Below are 27,140 nucleotides of genomic sequence, written 5' to 3'. Positions count from 1 at the left end.
ACCGTGTTAAAGCTGTACACTCACTAAATGAAAAGCAGGGGAAGCCTCAAATAAATGTTAACTCATGACCAGAGTTTAGGGCTTTAACATTGCAGTATGTAATGCCGCTCAATTACAAAGTCAACATAATGGGTCAACTTTAACCCTGGTGTTACTGAAGTCAGTGGAGTTATGATAGAGACGCATCTGACCCAGTATCATAAAGAGGCAAGCACCCATCTCTTACTCAGTTATGTCTCCCAGTGGATGGTTTAAAAAAAGGAAAAGGAAAATGGGATCCAACTTTTTGAAGGTGACTAACAAATGAGGAAAAAGATTAAAAAACAAAACAAAAAGTATTAGAGGCAAAGGAATCATAAGAATACAAGTGCACAAAACTATGGGCCTAATTCTGCAAAGTCCTGAGAGGTGTTAAGGCCCCTCAGGTCCCAGTGAAATCAGGATCAGGCCCTCTATGAACACAGACAACAGTAGTTCATGTAAATGTCAACAGGTAAATAGTACTTCAGCTACCACTTCACAGGATCCAGCTCTTGCCCTTCAGGCTCAGCTTCCTATTGCTTTGGTTTCTCTGTCTGAAGTCCCACTTCCTCATATTTAGGTTTGAAAGAATATGCAGACTTGAAAACGTACAGCAGATTTGTGTGTGTGTGTATAAGTAAACAAGAAAATTCCCCACCCCCATAAAACAAATGAAGGTTAAATTAAAAAAATATATTTTAACACAGAAGTTAGCGTGGAATCCATGGGGACTATCTGCATAGTCATATAGGGTTTTGTTTGTTTGTTTTACAACTCTGGTTTGGACACGGTGAAAAATGCCAATGTATGTTTAACAACTGTAAATGGTCAGAACCTCTTTTTACATCTCACAGTATGGAGATGTACATCTCATCTACAGAGTAGGAAGTCGATCAATTCAGTTGTCTGTTCCAGCTTCTAGCTCCAACTAGCCAAGACTGTATCTTGTCAAAGTCTTCTGTGACCTTATTCATGTTTTACCTAGACTGGCTTCTATTTTATATATTTATCCTATTTATCTTCACCTTTATTAAAAAAAAGCCCAACATACTAAGAGTGCTGTCCTGCAAATTCTTGCTCTCATGAATAGTCCTATTAACTTGAGTGCACCTACTGGGCTGTGACAAGAGGTGAATCAGAACCGTCATGACACTTACTGTTAGCAGGTTAATTAAATCCATATTTGGCTCTAGATGATGGGTAGCAGTCTGCAGGGAAACCAGTTCATTCAAGGTAATGGATAGTTGCTGCATTTTCACTATGTTTACTTTGTTCTCATCTATCCAGTCTGGAAAGACGACATGAACGGCTATCAAGTCTTTCAAGTGAACTCCTAATATGGGGATTTTGAAGCCAAGAGAGTCAGCAAAAGCTTTGCGGTAGTTGCAGTAGTTTCCATTGGAGGAGACCAGTTCTGTCATCTCATTCCAGTCCTATAAACAGCCATAGAAGCAAGACTCTGTAAGACCACCCATAACATTTGTTTGATCTATTCTGAGTGCAGCTTAAGCAAGTCACATCAGGACGCTGAATACGTCCATTTTATCCGCACCACAGTCACACAAAAACAAGTTCCCCACAATCAAATAGTTTTCCATCAAGAGCAATCTGACTAGTCTGCCTTTTAGGCTGCCCCAGTACAATGGTTCAAGCGTTCTGCTGCTGATATATCTTGTAATACCCATTACACACTACAGATATTACACAGTAAAGTCCGATATTTATATTTTGGATCCCTTCATATTAGAGATGCTCTTGTACCTTTGTAACCTCGGAAGATAGATGAGAGTGAGTTTCTTTGAGACGAGAAATAGAGCTGTGGCTTAGGCCTCCCACAACTGCCATCAGCGTGTTAAAGTTCTGGAGATGAAGCAGCTTCTGCAGTGGAATTAAACATATCAGCAAAAAGACTGAGGGCCTTTATTGTAGGATACTGACTACTGCTGTACCTGTGCTAAAGCAGCTAAAGTTAGTTACTGCTAAAATGCAATGGAAATTCTACAGAAATATAGATTTGATCATAGTACATCATAATGACCTAGTTTAGCACCTCTGATTTCCTGTAGAGCAGGACAACATAAAAACATTAAACTGACTAATTCCCAGAATGTCATCTTGAATACAAGAAGCCAAAAATGTGAACAGTAATGAGAAGTTACTATCAAATTTTCATATCTAGGAACATCTGTTTAACATTTTGATTTACAAATAGCTCAATGAATGAGCATCAGCTATGACTGAATAAGCTTTCAGCAAGAAAGCACCTTGCCTGCATGTCTAGTTCATCAGTTTTCTGTAGCATCAGTTTCTATTATTTCATTCGAGCAGACAAAACCACTCAAAGGTTAGTCTTACCTCTGCAACATTGATAAACTTTGTGATTACTTCTGCCCTTTGCTGGGGCGTTGGCTTGCTAAGAACCATCAGCTGGACCCACTTAGAGATACCGTTAAATAATGCAATTGATCTCTCCAGGGTGGGGTTGTTCTCCAAGCAGCCATGAATCACATAGCTTTGGTAATCTGTAAACTAGCAAAGGAAAGATTTACAGTTAAGGATTGTATAGAGTCAAAATGATATTTAAGCCACTTTTCTTTTAAAAAGTCCCACTGGTTAGAAAGAGACTACCAATTTTATGTTATTTCTTTAAGATGTGTTAATTTTTTTTTAATAAGGAAATTACAAAACATTACTCTCCTCTCTCTTTATATATAATCAGAAATACAGTAACAGACATTGTGAACATGAATTTATCACCTTCAGGAAGTCAAGACTACAAGGAAAGCTACCTTGTGAGAACTGCCAAAAGCCAAGCAGAGTTGGACCTTGCAAAGGTCTATAGCCAGAAATAAAAAGAAAACAAGAAAAGAAGCTGTAGGATGGCTAAACACTGAGGATGGGGTGAATATTAAAGATAATCTATGCATGGTCCAACACCTAAGCCAGTGGGTCTCAACCTTTCCAGACTACTGTACCCTTCAAGAGTCTGATTTGTCTTGAGTACCCCCAAGTTTCACCTCACTTAAAAACTACTTGCTTGCAAAATCAGACATAAAAATACAAAAGTGTCACAGCATACTATTACTGAGAAATTTCTGACTTTCTCATTTTTACCATATAGTATAAAATAAATCAATTGGAATATGAATATTGTATTTACATTTCAGATTATAGTACATAGAGCAGTATAAAGAAGTCAGTGTTGGTATGAAATTTTAGTTTGTACTGATTGTGCTAGTGCTTTTTATGTAGCCTGTTGTAAAACTAGGCAAAATATCTAGATGAGTTGATGTATCCCCTGGAAGACCTCCGCATACCCCTGGTTGAGAACCACTGACCTAAACAAATATTTGCCTCAGCTTTTAATAAGGCTAATGACGAGTTTAGGGGTAGTGGCAGGGTGGCTAATAGGAATGAGGATATGGAGGTAGAAATTATCAGAGCCATGGTGGAATTCAAACGCAAAAAGCATAATAGGACTAAATTGTGGGGGCCCCAGATAATCTCCATCCAAGAATAGTAAAGGAAATGGTACATGAAATTGCAACCCCAATAGCAAGGATTTTTAATTAATCTGTACATTTGGGGGTCATAGCCTCTGACTGGAGAACTGCAAATATAGTTCCTATTTTTAAGAAAGAGAAAAAAAGGTGATCCAGGAAATTACAGGCCTGTTAGTTTGACCTCAATTGTATGCCAGGTCTTAGAACAAATTTTGAAAGAGGAAGTAGGTAGGGACATAGAGGTGAACAGTAATTAAGATAAAATACAACATGATTTTGCAAAAGGTAGATCATGCCAGACCAACCTGATCTCCTTCTTTGAGAAGATAACTGATTTTTTAGACAAAGGAAATGCAGTATATCTAATCTCCCTGGATGTCAGTAAGGCATTAAATAATTTCCCATGTGGAACTGTGTCAGTTAAACTGGAGAAGATGAGTATTAATATGAGAATTGAAAGGTGGATAAGGAAGTGGTTAAAGGGGAGAGTACAACAGGTACTACTGAAAGGTGAACTGTCTGGCTGGAGTTCCTCAGAGATCGGTCTTGGGATCAATCTTATTTAACACTGTGATTAATGTCAATTTTTTAAAAACATTTTTTTAAGGTTTGGCACAAAAGTGGGAGTGTGCTAATAAAATCTGGAGATGACACAAATCTGGGCGGTATTGCCAATACGGAGGAGAACAAGTATTATACAAGAAGATTTGGATGACCTTGTAAACTGGAATAAAAGATGAAATTTAACAGTGCAAAGTGCAAGTTCATGCATTTAGAAACTAACAAGAATTTTTGCTATAAGCTGGGGATGTATCAGTTGGAAGTGACAGAGGAGGAGACAGACCTTGGTGTATTGGTTGACCACAGGATCACTATGAGCTTCAAATGGGATGTGGTCATGAAAAAGCCTAATGCAGTCCAAGGATGCATCAGGCGAGGTATTTCCAGTAGAGACAGGGAAGTGTTAGTACCATTATACAGAGCACTGGTGATACCTCATCTGGAATACTGTGTGCAATTCTGGTCTCCCATGTTTAAGAAAGATGAATTCAAACTGCAACAGGGGCAGAGAAAGGTTGTTAGGATGATCCAAGAAATGGAAACCCTACCTTAAATAACTTGGCTTGTTTAGCCTAACCAAACCAAGGTTGAGGGGAGATATGATTGTTCTCTATAAATACATGGATAAATACCAGGGAGGGAGAGCAGTTATTTAAGTTAAGCACCAGTGTGGACACAAGAACAAATGGATATAAATGGGCCATCAATAAGTTTAGGCTTGAAATTAGGTGAAGAGTTCGAACCATCAGAGGAATGAAGTTATGGAACAGCCTTCCAAGGGTAGCGGTGGGGGCGAAAGAAACCTAACTGGCTTCAAGACTGAGCGTGATAAGTTTTTGGACAGGATGGTATGACGAGACTGCCTACAATGGCATGTAGCTGATCTGTGACTGCTAACAGCAAATATCTCCAATTGCTGGTGATGGGACACTAGATGGGGAGGGCTCTACGTTACTACAGAGAATTCTTTTCCAGGTGTTTGGCTGGGGGTCTTACCCATGTGCTGAGGGTCTAATTGATGATCATTTTGGGGGTTGGGAAACAATTTCCCCCAGGTCAGATTGGCAGAGACCCTGGGGGTTTTTCACCTTGCTCTGCAGCATAGGTTATGGGTCACTTGCAGGTTTAAACTACTGTAAATGGGGGATTCTATGTAACTTGAAGTCTTTAAACCATAATTTGAGGACTTCAGTAACTCAGACAGAGATTAGGGGTCTATTACAGGACTAGGTGGGTGAGGTTCTGTGGCCTGCACTATTGAGGAGATCAGACTAGATTATTATGATGGTTCCTTCTGACCTTAAAGTCTATGAGTCTTTGTCTTTCCCCACAATTAATCCCCTTCCGTTCTTCATATTTTTCTTTTAATTTTTTGCTGAGGAGATAACATTCTGCCATCAAATATATATTAAAGAAATGTTCTCTTATCGTGCTACACTTATGAGGGCATGAATACAACAATTTCCTTTCCCTAGAGTGAATTCCTCTCCAGCATGCTGACAGATGGCATTGTTGACATAAAGAGTGAAATCCCAGTTCCATGGCTATCAATCGGAGTTTTGACATTGACGTCGAGGGAGAAAGAATTTCACTGAAATTAGACACAGCACCTATATCTTTCCCAATTTTTTATTTTTATCACATTTATTCCAATAAGAACTTTCTGTACAGGATAGGGTATGTCTACACTTGGGGCCTGGGCTGTGTTTCATAGCTCAAGGAGACACACTCGTGTTAGCTCTGATTGCACTAACACACAGGTTTCAGAGAAGCAGCCGTGTTAGTCTGTATTCGCAAAAAGAAAAGGAGGACTCGTGTGCCACAAGTGGTGGGATGGACTAGTCGCCCTGAGTTTGTGCCTAGGGTCTCTGACAAGCATGTACTCAGAACAGCTAACCGCCTCCCTTCCCCCCTGCAGTGCCGCAAGCATTCCTGCAGTTACCTTCTGTTTTTAGTGCCCAAGGTTGAGCTGAGCTAGTGCGAGTATGTCTCCTTGAGCTGGGAATCCAAGTGTACACATAGCCTTAGTCTGAGTTCTTCCAGGGCTTGCTCTCTTTGATGATAGTCAATCCTTTAATGTTCATAGATACTACTTTACAGAAGAGCTACCGTTAGTAAGTGTTTTACTTACCTGAATTTTTGGAAGTTCCCTCCCCCGCCCACAATTGTCCCATAAAAATGGGTCTCTGGCAGATTATGGCCTTACTGTAATTTAAGTACAATACTCCTCAGGATACCAGGCCAGAATGCCTTTTTATCAGACTAATGATAAGGAATTGCTTAGGCCATCAGATGGCCTCCTAGTACACCCGTGTATTATCAGACACTTCAGTGCTGAAGGTACCCAATATCTCACAGATGCTGCTCAGAAGCTTTCAGATCTTCTCTTTGTTTAAACAATCTCCAGTCTCCTTTTCCTCCCCTTATCTGTATTTTTATGCCTTTATTCCACTGTGAACCCTCCAAAATAAAGAAGTAGTTTGACTTTCCTGGACAGATTGAGAATTACAACAAATTCAGTGGAGTTATATATGTTGCCCCCACATACCAGCTATCTGCTTCTCTGTGACAACTCTCTGACTGCTCCTCTGAGAGTCAGATAGGAGGCCTTGTGCGGAGCCCAGTGGACTAAGTTTATCTATCAACCTCCATCTTCACAAGGCTGCCCTTCCACCCACCCCGTAGTCCCTTTTAATTGTCAGTGTGCTGCCACCCTTATTACTTACTAGTAACCAATCTAACCTTTATTTAAAAATTAACACCTCGCAGTTAACACCCTCTTTAACTTCTGTATCATGCCAGAAAGAAAATGTAAGTTTAATTGACTTCAGTCCTGAATCCTAAAAAGCCTAACTAGTTATGGAGAAGTATCCGAGCTAGTAAATTCAAACAGAGGCATTAGCTATTAGTGTAACTGTCTGATTTCAAATATCAACCACCAACATAGCCACCATTCCTGCAGGTCTGAAGAGTCCCTGTTCTGGGAATGCCACAAAACTTTCATATATATATATAAAATTGAAAAAGCCATCCCCCTGTTCTTTGGCATTGCCATCTACCAGAAAGCCTTTCCTCTTCCTCCATGTTTTCACTGGGCCCTGCATTATACAGTTCATTATCATTTATTCTTCACAGATTTTTAATTAGTGTTGGTACATACAAAACTGGGTTACCCTTTCTGAGGTTCTTCAGCTCAAATTCCTCCCCATTTTTTCACATGCAGAATAGTGTAAAGTTTACTTTGAATTAATGTAATGATTTAAAAGAGAAACCCCAATTATACCTGTTTCTTTTCCTCATTTTGTTTCCCACTCTTGAAGAATCAAGGAACAAAGATTTCTTTCATTTCCCTGATCTTCCTCATAACACCATCTTTCTGCTGAAAATAATGGAATCTGGAAACCATACTCTGGGATAGTTTCTGTTTACTACTAAAAGAGCTACAGTCATGACAGCTTTGTCTATGGACACTTCACTAGTTGAATCCAGGTTTAACAGATTTTTAATTAGTGTTGGTACATACAAAACTGGGTTACCCTTTCTGAGGTTCTTGAACACATTTAATTCTAATATTGTTCCTCTGGTCTCTGTTTTAATTGTCATCCAATTTTGTCTGAAGAATCTCCTCCTTTTGTTCCAGATGTATGACTCTGATCAAGAAAGGTGAGTAGGTTTGAATTTTCCTCAGTTCCCACTTCTACTGAGGTTATTCTCCTCCAACCATCAGCTCCAAGGAGATCTTTTACATCTGGCTTTGTAGCAGCCATTACTGTCTTTCAGCACAAGCCCTCCTTAGTGCCATCTTGCCTAGCTCCTTGGGAACAATATCATCTTGTTGTAGGGTTTAATCAGTTTTTGCAATTTAGTAAAATACTACATATTAGCAAGATCTGCAGAGTGAGCTGATAGAGACCAATACAACAGCTGCTCTGCCAACGCAGCACACTTATGCTTACACTACTAGTTTAAGCATTTGGGATCCAAGATTTTGTTTTGTGTGGTGGAGGAATTAGAGCAAATGTAGGGATCAAATTTAGGGCCTACCAACCCCAACAGTTTCCCTTTAAGAGTACAATGCTGGAAAGTTATCCATAAACATTGCAGTCCATAAATCAAGAACTAAAAGAGAAGAAAATTTGCAATATGTTTTAAGAACTAAGAAGTCTTAACAATGGCCCCTTTCTTCACCTCTCTTATGCATCATGGAGCAAAAATCAAGTCACCCAGTGGATGAGCACATTTATGAATCACTAATCACCATAATAGCTGGATACCTTTTATCTTGTTTATATCAAGATAATGAACAGTTGTCCCCAAAATAGGGAGTGTTGACTCTTTTTCTCCTCTTCTCAGCAATTGAGAACTTGGGTGGGTGGTGGAGAGAAGCCACTCCCTTCAGCACATAAATTCTGAGGTTTCTCTGAATTCAGAGGTGGGAGAGTAGGGAGAACTACAAATTCTGGGGGAAACACTGGAACCGGCAAAATTGAAATCAGCTAGTAACTATGTGTAAGGATGAGCATCAGAATGGAATTCTTCCCATAATGCAATAGCTAAGGCAGAAGCCTATTGACAATGCAAAGAAAAGGGAGTTGAGAAGATAGGAGGATCTCCAGGGAATCAGGGAGAGGGAAATGAAGCCAGGAGAATGAAAGAATAGTGTTTCAGAAGGTGAGGAGGTTGGGAGTGCGGGGGTCAGATGAGCTCTAGGCTCCATCTGAAACAAAGCCTTTGAGGGTTGCTGATCACTAGTTAAATATTTCCCCAAGAAACAAAAGGCACTGATTTGTTATTTTAAGTTTGGTCAAAACAAATCCTTGCTCATGGTTGTAGCCCTCACTCAGAATTACTGCAGAGGATTAATTTTTTTATGGTAAAAGTTATAACTCATGAAAATATAATGAAGTATTGATCCAACCTTTGAATGATTATGAATGATGAGATGTGATACTAGAATCACGCAAGTGTAGGACCAAGAAAGAACCTCAAGAGGTCATATAGTCCCCGCTCCCACAGTAAGGCGGAATTAAGTACTCCTAGACCATCCCTGAGTGGTGTTAGTCTAACCTGTTCTTAAAAACCTTCTTGGATGGCACTTCCACAACCTCCCTTGCTGCAAACTAGGCTGATTGCTTGTTCTCCATGTCTACTGAGGGTAGAACAAGAAGTAATCGTCATCCTCTGCATAACATTTTACATATTTGAAGAATTTATGTCCCCCTGCAGCTGTCTCTTCTCTGAACAGTGGGGGAGTGGTAAATAATTAAGGTCACTGATTCAGAGCAATCTGGATCACTTGGCAAACTGGGTGCAAGCAAACAATATGCTTTTTAATATGACTAAATGTAAACGTATATGTCTAGGAACAAAGAATGTAGGCCATACTTACGGATGCAGGACTCTATCCTGGGAAGCAGTGACTCTGAAAATGATTTGGGGGTCATGGTGGATTAGGGTTGCCAACCCTCCAGGATTATCCTGGAGTCTCCAGGAATTAAAGATCAATCTTTAATTAAAGATTATGTCATGTGATGAAATCTCCCGGAATTCGTCCAACCGAATTTGGCAACCCTATGGTAGATAAATCAGATGAACATGAGCTCCCAGTGTGACTCTGGCCAAAAGAGCTAATGCGATCCTGGGATGCATAAAGAGTGGAATCTTAAGTAGAAGTAGAGAGGTTATTTTTACCTGTGTATTTGGCACTGATACTACCACTGCTGGAATACTGTATCCAGTTCTGGTACCCACAATTCAAGAAGTATATTGATAAAATGGAGAGGGTTCAGAGAAACACCATGAGAATGATTAAAGGATTAGAAAACATGCCTTGCAGAGATAAACTAAATATATTGAGAATTTCAAGTCTAACAAAGAAGGTCAAGGGGTGACTTAATAACAGTCTATAAGTATCTATATCGAGAACAAATATGTAATAATGGGGTCATCAATCTAGCAGAGAAAGGATAACAACATGATCCAATGGCTGGAAGTTGAAGCCAGAAAAATTCAGACTGGAAATAAGCATAAATTTTTAAGGGTAAATAGTTCCAATGGTTAATTACTCTCCCCAAGGGTTGTGGTAGATTCTCCATCACACACAATTTTTAAATCCAGATTGGATGTTTCTCTAAAAGCTATGCTCTAGGAATGATTTTGGGGAACTTCTACGGCCTGTGTTATATAGGAGGTCAGGCTAGATGATCACAATGGCCAGTACTTTCAACCTTTCCTTAAGGGCATGTTTTCTAAACTTCTTACTTTTGTTGCCCTCCACTGGGCTCTCTCCAATTTGTTCACATCTTTCTGAAAGTGTGGTGTCCCAAACCAGATTCAGTACTCCAGCTGAGGCCTTACACCATTGCCAAATAGAGTGGAATGATTACCTCCTGTGTTTTACATATGACACTCCTGTTAATACATCCCAGAATGGACATTTTCCTTTTCGCAACAACATGATATGGCTGGTTCAGTTTCCATTTGTGATCCACTTTAACCCCCAGATCCTTTTCTGCAGTACTGCTGCCTAGCCCGTTATTTCCCATTGTGTATTTCATAATTGCAGTACTTGGCACTTGTTTTTATTGAATTTCATCATATTGATTTCAGACCAGTTGTCCAATCAAGGTTATTTTGAATTCTAATCCTGTCCAAAGTGTTTGCAATCCCTCCCATTTTAGCGTCACCCGCAAACGTTATAAACATATTTTTCACTCCATCATCCATGTTGTTAATGAAAATATTGAACAGTACTGGACACAGGACAGAACCCTGCGGGACCCCACTTGATTCCTCCTCCCAGGTGTTATAAATATTTGCTACAATTAAATGGGGTACAACATAAAAGTGTTATAAATGTTAAAGCTGGCAAACTCTCTCAGTTTAAGCATATAGCTCTGGTCAGATTATAACTGAGTGAAACAAGAAGTTGTAGGCTTCTTACAGCAATCCTTCTAAAAGATTTATGCTCCAGAAAAGTGAGGTGTTCAGCTAATTCAACGGGTTCCAGGTGGTCAAACAACAGGCAGGCTTTTCCCTTCTTGGAAGTTTTTTTCCTCTGTGTGACTCTTCTCATCCAGTCATAGGAGGGACTGCAACAGAAAAGAGGTACAATCAGCAGATCCTGTCCATGCAAAAAACTCATGTGAACTGTAATCTGGGCATACAGAATAAAGTTAACCAAGAAACTGATCAAGAGTTCCCTGAACTATGACATCCAGCATATTGTGAACATTCAGAATAGAAAGATCTCTTCCAGTTTGCAATAGATTATATGAACTTAATAGGTACTATCTGAACTGATGTATAGCAGTAGAGCTATATATCTGGCACTCAAGAACAATTCTTTATTCTGTGTTACACTGTATCACCTAATTCAATAGGACCTAATGGCTACATTTCATCTAAGATCAAATTCAGACCAAAAATTGGATAATGTCAAATGTGTGGTGTGTTTTTGTTTTGTTTATATCTGGAAGACTACAAGCCCTGAAAAATGGAAAAAAAGAAGAAAGGGCATCTGTGAACTACATATGACAGCTAGGAGAGTACTTTGCTCTGCTGACATACAACTGAGCTTCACATATACTCGCTTTACTGAACTTTTGTCTGCATGTGTGTGTTTTGTTGTTCCTCCACAGGCCCATCCTTTATATTTGGCTGCTGTAGAGATGCACCATTGAAATGCTATTATTTTATTCTAGTATGATGTAGATATTTAGGAACCCCTTTTCAAAAACAAAGCACTAGGACTAAGCCTCCTAACTTTTGGATGTCCATGGGAGTTAGGTAGCTAAATCCTAGAACTAGTGAGGAACTGGAATTTCTATTTTGTGGGAAATGCCAAGATTTTAACTTCGTTTTGTTCCAAATTAGAATGAAATCTCAAATGTGAAAATTTCTTGCAAAAGAAACATAGTATTCTTTACATATCTGGCATGAGCTTTGCAACATATAGAACCAGGAACAGTTTATATTCATATTTATATAAAAATACAGCAATTCTTCTTCACTACAATTCAAAATATGTGACACTTGCCAGTCTATATTATCCCAAATGGTATTTGGTGTTTTAGAACTTTATTTCGGTTTTGGAGAGATCATCATCTTTTTGAGAATTACTTCCCAGTGCTCACTATACCGTCCCTTTAAACCAAAATGGGATCCTCAATATCACATAGTGCATTCTGTACAGAGTAAGGGCTCTGGTGTTACAAAATATGGAAAGAAAGGTGCCTGTGGAACCTGACAAATTATATTCTTACATGCTGGAGATGTCAATAAGGTGGACGTGTTCCTCATAACCGAGCTGGCTGGCTACTTCCCGGAACTCCTCAGTCAGACGAATCAAACCAAGATCCAAGTTAAATTCTGCTGGAAATTCCAAAATCCAGTACCTGAAATTATGGGAGAAAGGTTATGCAAAGATCCAGACATAACATTCTGTGGCTGCATAGATGCATGCCATGATTACTCAGCCACCATTCACATGGCACTCAGAAGAAATCATTGGCGATCCAAAGTCACAAATGTGGTAAACAGCAGTCCCACCACTAGTTCTTCCAGTAACTGAACGAGTATGCTTGACAAATCCTGACATGCTTCATCCAACAGAGGACAATGATACATATGCAAACGCCTCTTGTTGCATACTTTCCCCGAGTTAGCACATTCCCTTCAGTGGAACACAGTGGGATTCTTCTGAGGTGCATTTTAATGGGAGTTAGGCACCTAAGTGACATTTGCACCTTTCAAAATATACTCTCCATTTAGGTGTAAGGCCTTGCCTATATGGTTGATACTGAAAAAGCTTTCCCAAAGTGTGAATTTAGACAGATACAGTTAAGCCAGTATAATATTCCATGAGGACACTTTTGTTCCAGTATAAGTGGGGTTTTTTTTGGCTTTAGCTTAACGCCTTCCCAAGCAAGATAAGCTACACCGAAAAAAGCTCCTCATACTGGAGCACAAGCATCCACATTGGGATGGGCTACAGGAGGGTGGTGTTAACCAGCATAGCTCTATCTGTTTAAATTCACACCTTACCTTGTACTGAAAAAAGAAAAAAGAAGAACCCAAACCAAACAGTTCCGTTCAGAGGTGGCCTTACTAGATCAATATTCAGGTAAAGATGTCAGAAAATTTTACCAATTTGACAAGGCAGCACCTGCCATACATTCTCCTGATCCTATATACCAGATACTTGGGGCATCACTGAAGTTGCTAAAACATCTTCTCTTAGGGTATATTTCATTGCAAATAAGTATGTTAACATGGGTTAGCTAATTCACATTAAAATAGCAGTGAAGACAAGGCAACTTGACTTTTAACTCAGGTTAATAGCTCAAGTTAAAGCCTATAAGGAAGCTGGGTGTTGAACTTGAGCAGCTAACCCAAGTTAAAAGTCAAGTTGCCTTGTCTTCATTGCTATTTTAATTTGTGTTAACCCACATTTTTGTTTGTTTGCTTTGCAAAGACATACCCTTGGTTTGAATTATCTAGGGTTCACATGAACTGAAGTGAACAATCCAGGGACAATCTTTCTATACCACTCTAGATTACACTATGACGTACTCCCCCCAGCTTTGCGTGCTGTGCCAATCTAGCCTGAGTGTTAAACCTCAAAGAACAAATACCAGTCAAACTGTAGCATGAGTTTTCAGTAAGCTCTTTAGCTTGATACAGTGTAAGTGTTCAAAAACCTGAATAACCCTAGTTGAATAACTGTGCTCTGAATAGGATTTTCCCCCAACCCCATGTTTGTAAACTAGTCCAACAGAAAGCATTAGTAGGGGTAGACTGACTTGGTTTAGGATTTTTTATTATTTGTAAAAATTGACTATTCAGAGCTATAAAAACCAAATCCCAGTGAAAAAAAATCAGCATTTTTACCTCATGAAACAGCAGATTTTTAAGCGGAATTCACTGCATTTTTCGCCACTGGCATCTCTATAGGTAGATTAGTTAAAGAATAAGCTTCATGATCATGGTTTCAGTAACTTTTTTTTTTTACTCTGCAGCTGTCTTGTTTTGTTTAGAGAGTTTTCACTTTTGTACAGGATAGAGTATTTTTGTATGTTATTCCTCCAAATTAAAATGTGCTATACGAGCTTTGGCCTGCTAAACCCAGGGTTGTGAGTTCAATCCTTGAGGGGACCATTTAGGGATCTGGGCCAAAAATTGGGAATTGCTCCTGCTTTGAGCAGGGGGTTGGACTAGATGACCTCCTGAGGTCCCTTCCAACTCTGATATTCTATGATTCTATGAGATAACACACTGAAAAATATAGACAGTATTTCCAATTTGGCAATTTGCCATTTGTCTTAGCAAAAACATGCATCTAATACACACTATTTCTGAATATTCTGCTGGACAAATAATTTCCCACCAGTACAGGCTAATCAAGGATATCAGTAGATACTGAATGATTACAGAGGAGATTTTCAAAGGCACAAGTGCCAGGCAAGCAACTCCCATAGAAAGTCAACGGGAGGAAAGTGCCCAACTTCTATTTGTATGTCTGTGTCCTTAAATATTTTTGTACATCTCAAAAGCTAATTCAAAGTACACTTCAGCAGGCTCATAAAAGACCGGATCCAAAGTCTATTGTAATCAGTTGAAAGGATTTCAATGGGCATTGGACCAGACCCATAAACTGCTGAAGAGCCTTATATGCTGATGGCACTCCAATACTACTGTTTAATGCACAGACTTTACATGTTATCACAGTTTGTCTTCCAAAGTGCTAATGCTAGGCTATATGGATCTTTGAAAGGATATATGGAGAGAAGTTTGCCAACCAGTTCTGTGGAAGGCAGATACCACCGGTGCATTAAAAGAACCATTCTTGGCAAATGACTGGTGCCCAAATGTCCTTTATTATCTGTAAAATAGAGACACCATTTTAAGTTAAATGACATGCATTATTCAAGGGCAGAGATCAGCCAATTTCCAGATATCCATGATCTATTACCTCTCTTAAGGGAAGTCAGATGTATTAATATTCAAAATGAAAATATATCCAGTGCATTATTAATTAAAATATCTTCAGAACAGAAACATAACAAGTAAAATGCTCCTCTAGCAGTGAGAGTCAGGAAATTACAATGGTTGTAGCACATCAATTATTAAATAACAGTGTAAAATGAAAGAAAATATATATTCCCTTCCTTCCCCAAAACCTTTATTAAATATTACTTAAAAAGTGGCAAAATAGCAATGTTGCTGTTTCAACATGAGTAACTTCTTCAAACTCCAAGTGGAATTTTTTTTAAGAAAGCTTTGCACAAGAGAAAATTGATACCAACTGATTATAATAACCCATTACCTAAAATGCACCCAAAGCCCAGAATTCTAGATTAGTAAAACACTATAATTAGAAGTTCAGTTGGATGTACCAAATTTTGAATTTTCTGATGATCACTTTATCTTGTCATTCATTGATAAAAACTGACTATGACAACCAAATGTCACACTCAAATGTGTATGTATTGGGAGGGACTACCTGGGGAGTGGAGAATAGTTCTTCATTAAATATTCTCTATAACTGGAAAAACAGAGTAAATCAGGACAAAGAGGAAAGGGAACCACACACACATATTATGGACTTCAGTACTCAAAAGAGAAGTGTATGTATGTATTTGGGGGAAAAGGGAAGGAGGAATGATAATTCCAATATGTAAAATGTAAATGGCCTCTGCTATCTCTGGTTAAGTATACCCTATATGGGATTTGCACCATTTTAGGGCCAGAATTGGCAATTGGATGTGCATGGATGCAGTGGTGTGTCTGTTTAGATTCAGGTGCAGTAACTGGTGCTTAGTGATTTCATCTCTGACAGTGAGAAGCTCTCTCTCTCAAAAATGAAATCAAATTATAACCTTATTCAAACCAAGTGGTCACATGGTTTTTAAATAAAATCATTTTGATTAAGGCCTCAATTCATCAAAGCACTTAAGGCCTAGTACCTTTTAAAGTTGAAAGAGGTGGTGTATATTCATGTTCCATAAAATGAAAGGTCCTAATATGATTATTTGTTTTCTTACTATAACTAGCAATTTGTGAGTTAATATAATTGCTCCTGACCTGAGATGTGGGGTCATTGTTTTGTTTTTTCAAAGGGTTAGAATTCATTTCTATATATGACAATCTATAAGGGCATCCAAGTATGTAAATTATATGCTTAGCAACAGGCTCACATAAATGATAGAAAGTTCTATAGGTAATGGTTGATTAAAATGAGAACCTGCAATCATATTACTACACAATGCATGGGGAAAGCTTCCAGAAGTAGCACTAGATTGAAAAAGATCCAGTGTAAACAATACAGCAAAACAAAAAAATAAATAAATCAGTGCATCAAGAAATATATTCCTATTCTTTTGTAAAAAATCAGAGGCAAATTCATAAAACAATCCAACTGTACAGTTATCTAATCTTAATACAGACCCACACTTTTAAATCATTCTATCAATCTGTCTTGTGTTAAATGTATTAACTTTTTTGGTATTATGTAATGTATATTATTAAAAATACACAGTTTGAACCCTTCAGGACAGAAGAGAGACTCTCCCGCCCCCTCACTTAGACAGATGAAAGAATTTTCTTCAAACTTTTCAAGACAAAAGTTTTCCTCTGGGCTAAGAGCCAAGCATGGAAAATTTCACAGCAAGAGGAATTTGTTTGCCAAACGAATGATCAGCTGAAAAAGATAATAGCCTGGGTGAGCTTATAATAGTAGTTGAATTTCAAGAACAGCAAGCAATGAAACAAAAGATTGAAGAATCATACCAAACATTTCAATGCAAGTATTTAAAAGTTCATCTAATGTTGCAGCCTTCCCAAGTATATTTGACCCCATTGTCCTTTAATCGTTGTCAAAAAATTAGAGTCATTTTCACCACGTAGAAGAATGTGTCCACAGCTGCATGGGCCTTATCAATGTATTGCTGGTTGCGTATTTAGCTAGGCTTCATGGAAAATCTGGAGAAAGAAAGCAAAGGAAATGACCACAATAGGACTGTAATGCTGCATTATGAAGACAGAATGTTTACAGTTTAGTGCATCCTTTTGTAGACTGATTTTTTTCCCCTCACACAACATAGAGTAAAAAGAAAAGGAGGACTTGTGGCACCTTAGAGACTAACAAATTTATTTGAGTATAAGCTTTCATGAGCTACAGCTCACTTCAGTCTCTAAGGTGCCACAAGTCCTCCTTTTTTTTTTTGCGAATACAGACTAACACGGCTGCTACTCTGAAACAACATAGAGTATACATCAAAGATCACCATGCATTTTTAGTTCATTCCAACTTTTATTTTAAAATATATTGTTCAATTTTTGTCCACTAGTCCAAAAGAAATATGTAGTGATGTTGGAAAACAGAGGTTACACTAAGGCACATGTCATATAATTGATGCACTCTTTTACAGCCCATTTTATTTTCTTTATGCTTGATAACCCACATTTTGTTAGTACTTCAGTTATGCATAAAACAGAACAGATTATAACAAAAATTGTTTTATCCAGTATTACTGTTTAATAATAGATTTTTAAGGTAATGCATTTATTGATCGGAAACCCACAAAATGATTAATAATTAAGTTCACAGGCACATTCTACAGAGCATACACTAATGTATAAGAGGGAGATTTTCAAAGGCACAAAGGGGGAAAAGGTGTCCAGTTCCCTCTGACAGTCAGTCAGAGTTGGGCTCCTAACTGTTCTTTGTAAATCTCTCCTAACAATTTACAAGACCTGAAGTAGCACTTTCAACACCTACTAAAATGCATTTATTTTAAGGATTGCACATTTTATTATAGATGGCAGATTCCAAATTTCTAGAAATCTATCTAGTCAGCCTTTTAAAAAGTCTACTATTAGAGAGTAGAAGGGAGTATTAAATGGTATATAGATTCTCCATAGAATTTCTTGTCAACTTGTATTTCAAATCTCAACTTGTTCTATTTACATAAGTTTCTTTTAAATACAGACATGTAGCAAACAATATGTAGCATATCCAGCCACTTTTCAGAATCTAAACATTGCTGGAATTCTGACAAGTTTCTTTTTAAAGGATGTTACATATTACCTAACTTTTTGACGTTTTGTCAGGTAATTCACTGAACAGGATATACTCTGTACTCCACCCATAGTTGTATACTTTATGGCAACTATCAGATATGACATAGACCACACCCTTAACTCTGCCTCCCTAGGGACAGTATCCTTCCAACACCCTTTTTACCAAACTACCCCACCAAACAGGCTATCCCCGATCTTCCCCACATAAACTCCTTCACCACATTATTATAAAATAACTCTCACTTCACAGAAATGGCAGAAGGTACTGCTAAGAATTCACTAGGAATGAGGCTGTTGAATTCACCATGCAGTTATGTTACAGTAAAGGTCTTAAAAGGAAAATATAAGGCGAAGATTTTCAAAAATGTAAGGGGTGCCTAAAGTTAGGCTGTTATATCCCTATCTAGGTACCTAAATAAGTGGCTTAATTTTCCACAGGATCAAGTACTCAACAGTTTTAAACCTCAGTTGACATTTATTCCCACCCCTGCCAACTCCCCCACTCCTAAACAAATCTTTTACAAAGGTAAGTTACTGCACTTTAAAATACTGCTTCAGTCACTTCTTTAAAATCACAAAAGTAATCACGGCACATTTCTTGGGGTGAGTAATATTTGCCTCGTAGAACTGTAGGAAAGCAAGCAATTCAGTCCTGCTTTTCAGTTGGTTAGTGCTGCTTTACATTGTAATAGCCCCAGATGACACAGCTAATTAAAAAAAAATTGAATTATGCTATTGAGAGGGTGAAACAGCAATAGCTAATGTCCCCATGTTAATTTCACTGAGGTTTTTCTACTATGGCATCTACTTATATGCCCTCATCATCACAGTATCTAAGCTCCTCACATTCAGTAATGGATTTTTATCCTTACAACACCTAGGAGATAAATAGTTTCCATTTTTACAGACGAAAAACATGGTAGACTAAGCGACTTGGACAAGGTACATGTCTGTGGCTGAGCCAAGAATTGAACCCCGGTCTTGAGTTCCAGTCCAGTGCCCTAACAATTAGATCACCCTTCCTATTCATTATCACCATTTGTGTTATTATGTAGAAACCTCAGATTAAATAATATTGCTACATTATTGAAAGATTTCCTATCACCATGGTATCAAAGTGCTATCCCACAATTAAAGATAGTTTTGTGGTAACAATGCCCAGTGCTAAACAGCAACAAGAATACTCAGTGCTATAATAATTACAAACATTCAAGATTCATAGACTTCTAATGGAAATTCCACATTCCCAGGCGTGACCCTGTAAGGTGTCAAGTGCTAAGTATTTTCAGTTACCATTGGCTTCAAACGGAAGTTGAAGATGCTCAGTCCCAGTATTTGGGCAGGGACTGGAAGCATAATTATTTTTATGTAACCCAAAGTGTTACCTAGACAGACTTTCCAAAAGGTTAAAAAAAATTAAAGGGACAGGACAAGAGAAGGTAGAGATTCAGGAGGAATGCAATCAGGTCATCAGACATAGTAAGTGGTGTGAATTTTTAGGGTACTTATTTGGAAAGCAACATATTACATTCATAAAGCTCATGCTCTGTTCCAAGCTATATGTATCATTCCCAGAACAAACAAATAAAATCTTCATTGAGCGAGAATTGGAGTTACAAATATAAAATCTTAAATGGAACCTCATTTGAATGTATTTCAAAACAACAGAAAGGCTGGAAATGTAGAGTTATGGTTTTGGTAACAGCATTAATGCTTACCATGTGACCCTGCCCGCTAACACAGGAATATCATAGAACAACATCTTTACAAACTTTTTAACATAATTTCCTACAAAGGAAATTGGCCTAGATTCTAGACACACATAGATGCCTATTACTCCTTCATGGAGAGCTAGTAAGGTTTACCCTTCAAATTTTGATCCTTAGCGTTCTTTTGAGAAATGAAAGACACCTGGAAGAGTGCAAACACCTCTTAAGAGTTTGAGAGGGCACTGTGGGTAATGTGCAACCTTAACTTTTAGCGGTGTGAAAATATAATATGTTCTGGATTGCAGTCTTTCAGTTCATAGGGAGCAAAATCAGAGAGGAGTTTTGCTATTCGACATTGGTGAGGCCTCATCTGGAGTACTGTGTCCAGTTTTGGGCCCCACACTACAAGAAGGATGTGGATAAATTGGAGAGAGTCCAGCGAAGGGCAACAAAAATGATTAGGGGTCTAGAACACATGACTTATGAGGAGAGGCTGAGGGAGCTGGGATTGTTTAGCCTGCAGAAGAGAAGAATGAGGGGGGATTTGATAGCTGCTTTCAGCTACCTGAAAGGGGGTTCCAAAGAGGACGGCTCTAGACTGTTCTCAATGATAGCAGATGACAGAACGAGGAGTAATGGTCTCAAGTTGCAGTGGGGGAGGTTTAGATTGGATATTAGGAAAAACTTTTTCACTAAGAGGGTGGTGAAACACTGGAATGCGTTACCTAGGGAGGTGGTAGAATCTCCTTCCTTAGAGGTTTTTAAGGTCAGGCTTGACAAAGCCCTGGCTGGGATGATTTAACTGGGAATTGGTCCTGCTTCAAGCAGGGGGTTGGACTAGATGACCTTCAGGAGTCCCTTCCAACCCTGATATTCTATGATTCTATTAAATGAGTATTTTTAAAAACAACTTTTTCCTCACTGGCAAGATGAAATGGCAATATTTTAATTGCATCAGAGAGTGTGCTAGGAGGTTTCAAATACAGATGAGAGACAAAATCCCTGCCCCAAGCATCTTCCCAATTTAGTTCTGAAATGACACAAGGAGACGGGGTAATGAAACAGCAGTTACAGTAAGGGTAGGGGAGTACAGACAAAGGCAACTCCAATAAGATTATATTGTTACTCAGCAAGGCTAGCTTATCCCATGATGGGTTGTTTTTTTTTGGTCTTATCATAGAAACGCAATAAAAGTCATAGCTGGTTAATCATAGGTTTAAAAGAAGATAATAAAAAAGTAATTAATAACTGTCCATCGGACACAGGTAGCAACACCTTGTAAATAACCTTACTGTAATTCTCTGGGGCTGTCCCCTCTAAATTCTTAACAAGTTTGTTTCAAAGGAGATAATTTACTCCAAATTTTACAGTGTACCCAGTGTTTGCTGTGACAGGATCTTAAGAGCTTAGCTGGAGCTGAGTGAATACACAGACAGTATAGATACAATTGACATAGTTATGTACCTCACTACCAATTCTCAGGGCTTTGTTTTAAGGTGCTCCTTGTAACTTGGGACACAACACTAATATTTCTGGGGACTGAGTCATAGTGTAAAGTATGTTATGTTTGTCCGTTGGCACATCACCTTTCTGGATAGATGCTGCTATTCAGAAGTGCTGTTTCTGGGAAGGGAGAAAGGTCTATGGCGACATAGGGATTGGTAGGAAGTCATAATGAATTAAGTTATCTATCCTTGAGCCCACATATGCAGGAAGTTGAAGTCCCACATATGCAGAAACTAATCAGTTTGCCTTATCTCTAATAGTTTTGTGGCACAGCTAAATATTCTGTTCTGTGATTGTAATATTATTGGAAGTTATTTATATGGTGATGTTATGGTCTGGCTAGTTCTGTTTAAATGAACGTACAGGTAGTGAGCTCTTGAGATAAATGCTGTGACAGAATTCTTTTTAGAAACAGAGTATATTGCCAGTACAACAGGTGATCTTTTTCATACTTGTTGAATCACTTTCATAAGTGCTAGCACAAACAAACAAAAACATTACATGTTGTGAACACAATGTGCATTTAAACTTTAACAACTTAAGTCATGGCTACTGTTGTCAGTAGTAAAATCAAAAGACATCTTCACTGCAAGAGGCTACTAAGAGGTGGTCTACATACACAAGTTATAGCTGTTTACCTTAAATTAGTTTAAAATTTGATTTAGTCAAACCAGTGCAAACCCCCTAAGAGGGCACTCATATTGGTTTAAAACTGGTTATATTGGTTAGAGCTGCACTAAACCAATAGGTCAGGTTTAAATAGATTTCAGAATGTCTAGACACAAAAAGTTACATTCAAACTACCCCCTTACTTAAACTGGCACAATTGTATGTGCAGAATTTTCCCTGCAAATGAAGTAAAGTAGCCTATTTTTCTTCTGCCTAGTGACAGAGACACAGATGAACATTCCAGCTCTGACATTCAAGCACCTCAGTGGTTCTTGGTTCACCCATAAACTTCAGGGAGGAAATATGAAGGAGACATTCTTTACAAGGTTAAGGCATTCTTTGTTTTGTTTTGTTTTTTTCCAGTAAACCATTTTCTAAAAGAAAAGGTATACTCTTATTAACAGGAACTTCAGCCACATGATTGCTCAAGGGAAAGACAAAAAGCTGAGTGCAAGCAGCAGAACAGGGAAATTTAATAGCAGCAGAAAGCACAAGAGAGCTCAGAAGAAATTAAAAATCTCAAGAGAAGTTGCCTATAGAATATCCTCTATATTTTTACTCTTTTCCTCTAGATCTGTCATGTCTATTTAAATTGTAAACTCTTCAGGAGAGGGACTGTCTGTGTCCAGCACTAGCAGAATGGGGTCCCAATTCTTGATTGGTTCCTAGGCACTATTGTAAACAAATATGACTACTAATAAATAAATAAGATGAGGGAAGAGCACATGGGAAAGGTAAATGCTGTACCTTTAAATTCATGCTGGGAAAGGGCAAATAAACCATCTGTTTGGACCACAGTTAATACAGGCAGTAGGATGGGCAAGTCACTGTTCTAGATGTTTCCCCTCTCCACCAGAGAGCTTTTCACAAGCCTTTAAGTTTACATGTAAGTGGTCAGTACTTTTACTTATTACTATGTAGATAACTATATTTTTACTTCGAATTGCTTGCATTAGCAAAGTATTGAAACTCCTCCACAGAGTGTTTAAGAATTGATCATATTAGCCTCACTAACCACAACTGAAATCATTGACATCCTCCAAAGTTATTAAAAATGGTATAGGCCCAGTTCAGATGCTGCAGAGCTTTGTTCAACATTTATTGCATTCACTGAACAAGGGAATACCTATGTCCAAAAGACCTTGTTGTAAGTGAAACCAGATACTGTGGAATCTTTTATAGTGAACTCTGATCCAGCAATACTGTACCAAATACAGTACTGTACTGTACTAGGACCAAAACCTAGTTTGGAACAAGGAAGGACTGCAGAAGGCTGTAAACACAGTGGAACCTCCATCTTTTAGCAGCATGGGGAGGGTAGGGTTCAGAGAAGCCATGCAGGGGGAACTTTGCACACCACAGTGCTCCATGGTAGCGTTCACAGGGAGAAGGACAGTGATGTGGCTAATTGATCCAGGACTGGTCAGTACTGCCAAGTCCTCTAACAAGAGATGCTACTGTACCCAACAGGCTGCATAAGCAACTGCAGAGCTGCTCCACAGCTTAGGGTTTTGGACAAAGGATTCCATCTGCCCCTTTGAACTCCCCTACCCAAAACTGGTTTAGAACATATACTGGGTCAGACCAATGGTCCATCTAGCCCAGCTTCCCGTCTTACAATAGTGGCCAATACCAGATGCTTCAGAAGAAATGAACAGAACAGGGCAATTATCAAGTGATCCATCCCTAGTTGTCTAGTCTCGGCTTCTGGCAGGCAGACGCTTAGAGACAAAGTGCGGGATTGAATCCCTGACTATCTTGGCTAATAGCCATTGATGGACCTATCCTCCATGAACTTATCTAATTCTCTTTTGAACCCATTTATACTTTTGGCCTTCCCAACATCCTTTGGCAATGAATTCCATCTGCTGACTGTGCATTGTGTGAAGAAGTACTGCCTTATGTTTGTTTTAAATCTGCTGCCTATTCATTTAATTGGGTGAACCTTGGCTCTTGTGTTATGTGAAGGGGGTAAATAATACTTCCCTATTCACTTTCTTCCCACTATTCATGATTTTATAGACCTCTATCATAGCCCCACCTCAGTCGTCTCTTTTCCAAACTGAACAGTCTCAATCTTTTAAATCTCTCTTCATATGGAAATTGTTCTATACCCTTAATCATTTTTGTTGTCCTTCTCTATCTTTGAGGTGGGTTGACCAAAACTGCATGCAGTATTCAAGGTGTGGGCGTACCATGGGTTTATATAGTGTCATTATGATCTTTATGGTCTTATTATCTATCCCTTTCCTAATGATTCCTAGCATTGTTAGCTTCTTTGATTGCCACTGCATATTGAGCGGATGTTTTCAGAGAACTATCCAGAATAACTCCAAGATCTTTCTTCATGGTAAGTGCAAATTTAGACCTCATCATTTTGTAGCTATGGTTGAGATTATACATTATTTTGCATTTATTTATCGACACTGAATTTCATCTGCCATTTTGTTGCCCAGTCACTTAATTTTGTGAGATCCCTTTGTAACCCTTCACAATCAGCTTTGAACCTAAATATCTTGAGTAATTTTGTATCTTCTGCAAACAAACATCACCACTTCGGTGTTTACCCCTTTTTCTAGATCATTTATGAAGGTGCTGACTAGCACTGGTCCCAGCACAGATCCTTGGGGGACCCTGCTGTTTTCCTCACCCTGCTGTTTACCTCTCTCCATTCTGAAAACTGACCATTTATTCCTACCCTTTGTTTCCTGTCTTTAACCAGTCACTGATCCATGAGAAGACCTTCCCTCTTATCCCATGGCTGCTTACTTTGCTTAAGAGCCTTTGGTGAGGGACCTTGTCAAAGGCTTTCTGAAAGTCCAAAACGCTTGTCCAGCATGTTTGTTGACTCCCCTCAAAGAATTCTAATAGATTAGTGAAGCATGGTTTCCCTTTACAAAAGCAGTGTTGAGTCTTCCAACAAATCATGCTCATCTACATGTTTGATAAGTCTGTTATTTACTATAGTTTCAACTAATTTGCCTGGTACTGAAGTTAGGCTTAGAAGCCTGCAATTGCCAGGATTGCCTCTGGAGCCTTTAAAAAAAAAAAAGGTTAGCGATCCTCCAGTCATCGAGTACGGAGGCTGATTTAAGTCACAGGTTACATATCACAGTTTGTATTTCTGCAATTTCATATCTGGGTCCCTTAGACTCAGACTTTAAGGCAGGGGTCTCAAACATGCAGCCCGCAGGGTTATTTCCTGCAGCTCGCCAAGCTCCCCACATCCCCCCGCCCCACCCTCCCAGAGTTCTTTTCTGTGGACCGCCAAGCTCCCTTCCCCCTAGCTCCCCCTCCACCCAGCGTGCCACGTCCCCACTCCTCTGCCTAACTCCAGGTGTTTCGCTTAGCGCTTTCCGGGGGGAAGGGCAGGGAGGAGCAGGGAGCCGCACGCTCAGGGAAGGAGACAGAAAAGAGGTGGGGCTGGGGCGGGGATTTTGGGAAGGGGTTGGAATAGGGGCAGGAAGGGGGCAGAGTTGGGGTGGAGACTTTGGGGAAGGGGTGGGAAGAGGTTGGGCAGGGTCAGGGCCTCATGGAAGGGATGGAGTGGCGGTGGGGCCGGGGGCAACAGGGGGTGTGTGCTGTCAGTGACGCGGCCCTCGGGCCAATGTACTAGTCCTCATGTGGCCCTTCTGGTGATTCGAGTTTGAGATCCCTGCCCTTAAAGGTCAGAAGTGACCATCATTGCAGGCCACAGAACCTCACCCACCCACCTCTGTAATAGGCCCCTAATCTTTGGCTGAGTTACTGAAGTCCTCAAATCATGGTTTAAAGACTTCAAGTTACAGAGAATTCACCATTTACACTAGTTTAAACCTTCAAGTGACCTGTACCCCATGATGCAGAGGAAGACAAAAACCCCAATAGGGACTCTTCCAATCTGACCTGGAAAAAAATTCTCTCACCAAATATGTCAACCAGTTAGACTCTGAGCATGTGGGCAAGACGCATCAGGCAGATACCTGGGAAAGAATTACCTGTAGTAACTCAGAGCCCTCCCTACCTAGAGTTCCATCTCCAGCCATTGGGGATTTTTGCTATTGGCAGTTGCTGATGGGCCACATGCCATTGTAGGCAGTTCCATCATACCATTCCCTCCATAAACTTATCAAGCTCAGCCTTGAAGCCAGTTAGGTTTTTTGCCCTCACTGCTCCCCTTGGCAGGCTGTTCCAGAACATCACTCTTCTGATGGTTACAACCCTTTGCCTAATTTCAAGCCTAAACTTTTGATGGCCAGTTTATATCCATTTGTTTTTGTGTCCACATTGGCACATAGCTCCTCTCCCTCCCTGGTATTTATCCATATATTTATAGAGAGCAATCATATCTCCCCTCAACCTTGGTTTGGTTAGGCTAAACAAACCAAGTTCTTTAAGGTAGGTTTTCCATTCATTGGATCATTGTAACAGCCCTTCTCTGCACCTGTTCCTGTTTGAATTAATCTTTCATAAACATGGGAGACCAGAATTTCACACGGTAGTTCAGATGAGGTCGCTCTGTATAATGCTCAGTATACAGTGCTCAGTGCTCTGTATAATGGTACTAACACTTCCCTGTCTCTACTGGAAATACCTCACCTGATACATCCTAGGACTGCATTAGCCTTTCTCATGGCCGCATCACACTGGCATCTCATAGTCATCCTGTGATCAACCAATATACCGAGATCTGAAACCTCCAACTGATAAGTGCCCAGCTTATAGCAAAAATTCTTGTTATTAGTCCCTAAATGCATGACCTTGCACTGTGCACTATTAAATTTAATCCCATTTTTATTACTCCAGTTTAAAAGGTTGTCCAGATCCTCTTGTATGAAATTCTGGTCCTCCTCCGTATTGGCTGTACCTCCCAACTTTGTGTCATCTGCAAATTTTATTACATACACTCAGTTTGTGCGCCAAAGTCAGTAACAAAAATATTAAGATTGATCCCAAGACTGATACCTGAGGAATTCCACTAGTAACCTCCCTCCACCATAACAGTTCACTTTTCAGTAGGACCCATTGTACTCGCCCCTTTAACCAGTTCCTTATCCACCTTTCAAGTCTCATATTAATCCCCATCTTCTCCAATTCCCCACATGGAACT

General features: G+C 39.3%; 1 protein-coding gene across 3 annotated transcripts in view; it reads right to left on the bottom strand.

Moving 5' to 3' along the window:
• Window positions 1-27,140, bottom strand: part of RASGRP3 (RAS guanyl releasing protein 3) — a 105,125-nt gene that overhangs the window by 35,680 nt on the left and 42,305 nt on the right. For all 3 annotated transcript variants that reach the window (XM_084623964.1, XM_084623966.1, XM_084623965.1), the window contains exons 2-9: window positions 16,875-17,066; window positions 14,865-14,967; window positions 13,977-14,039; window positions 12,350-12,481; window positions 11,029-11,176; window positions 2,377-2,550; window positions 1,783-1,899; window positions 1,179-1,454 (exon numbers count right to left, since the gene is read on the bottom strand). In XM_084623964.1, the coding sequence (XP_084480090.1) occupies window positions 1,179-1,454; window positions 1,783-1,899; window positions 2,377-2,550; window positions 11,029-11,176; window positions 12,350-12,481; window positions 13,977-14,039; window positions 14,865-14,967; window positions 16,875-16,944 (1,083 nt within the window). In that variant the 5' untranslated portion in view covers window positions 16,945-17,066. The remainder of the gene's footprint in view (window positions 1-1,178; window positions 1,455-1,782; window positions 1,900-2,376; window positions 2,551-11,028; window positions 11,177-12,349; window positions 12,482-13,976; window positions 14,040-14,864; window positions 14,968-16,874; window positions 17,067-27,140) is intronic.

The sequence above is a fragment of the Lepidochelys olivacea genome, assembly GCF_965140295.1.
Source record: "Lepidochelys olivacea isolate rLepOli2 genome assembly, chromosome: 3".
Lineage (NCBI taxonomy): Eukaryota > Metazoa > Chordata > Testudines > Cheloniidae > Lepidochelys > Lepidochelys olivacea.
The sequence above is the reverse complement of the archived record's forward strand: the minus strand, read 5'-3'. Positions and strand labels throughout refer to the sequence as shown.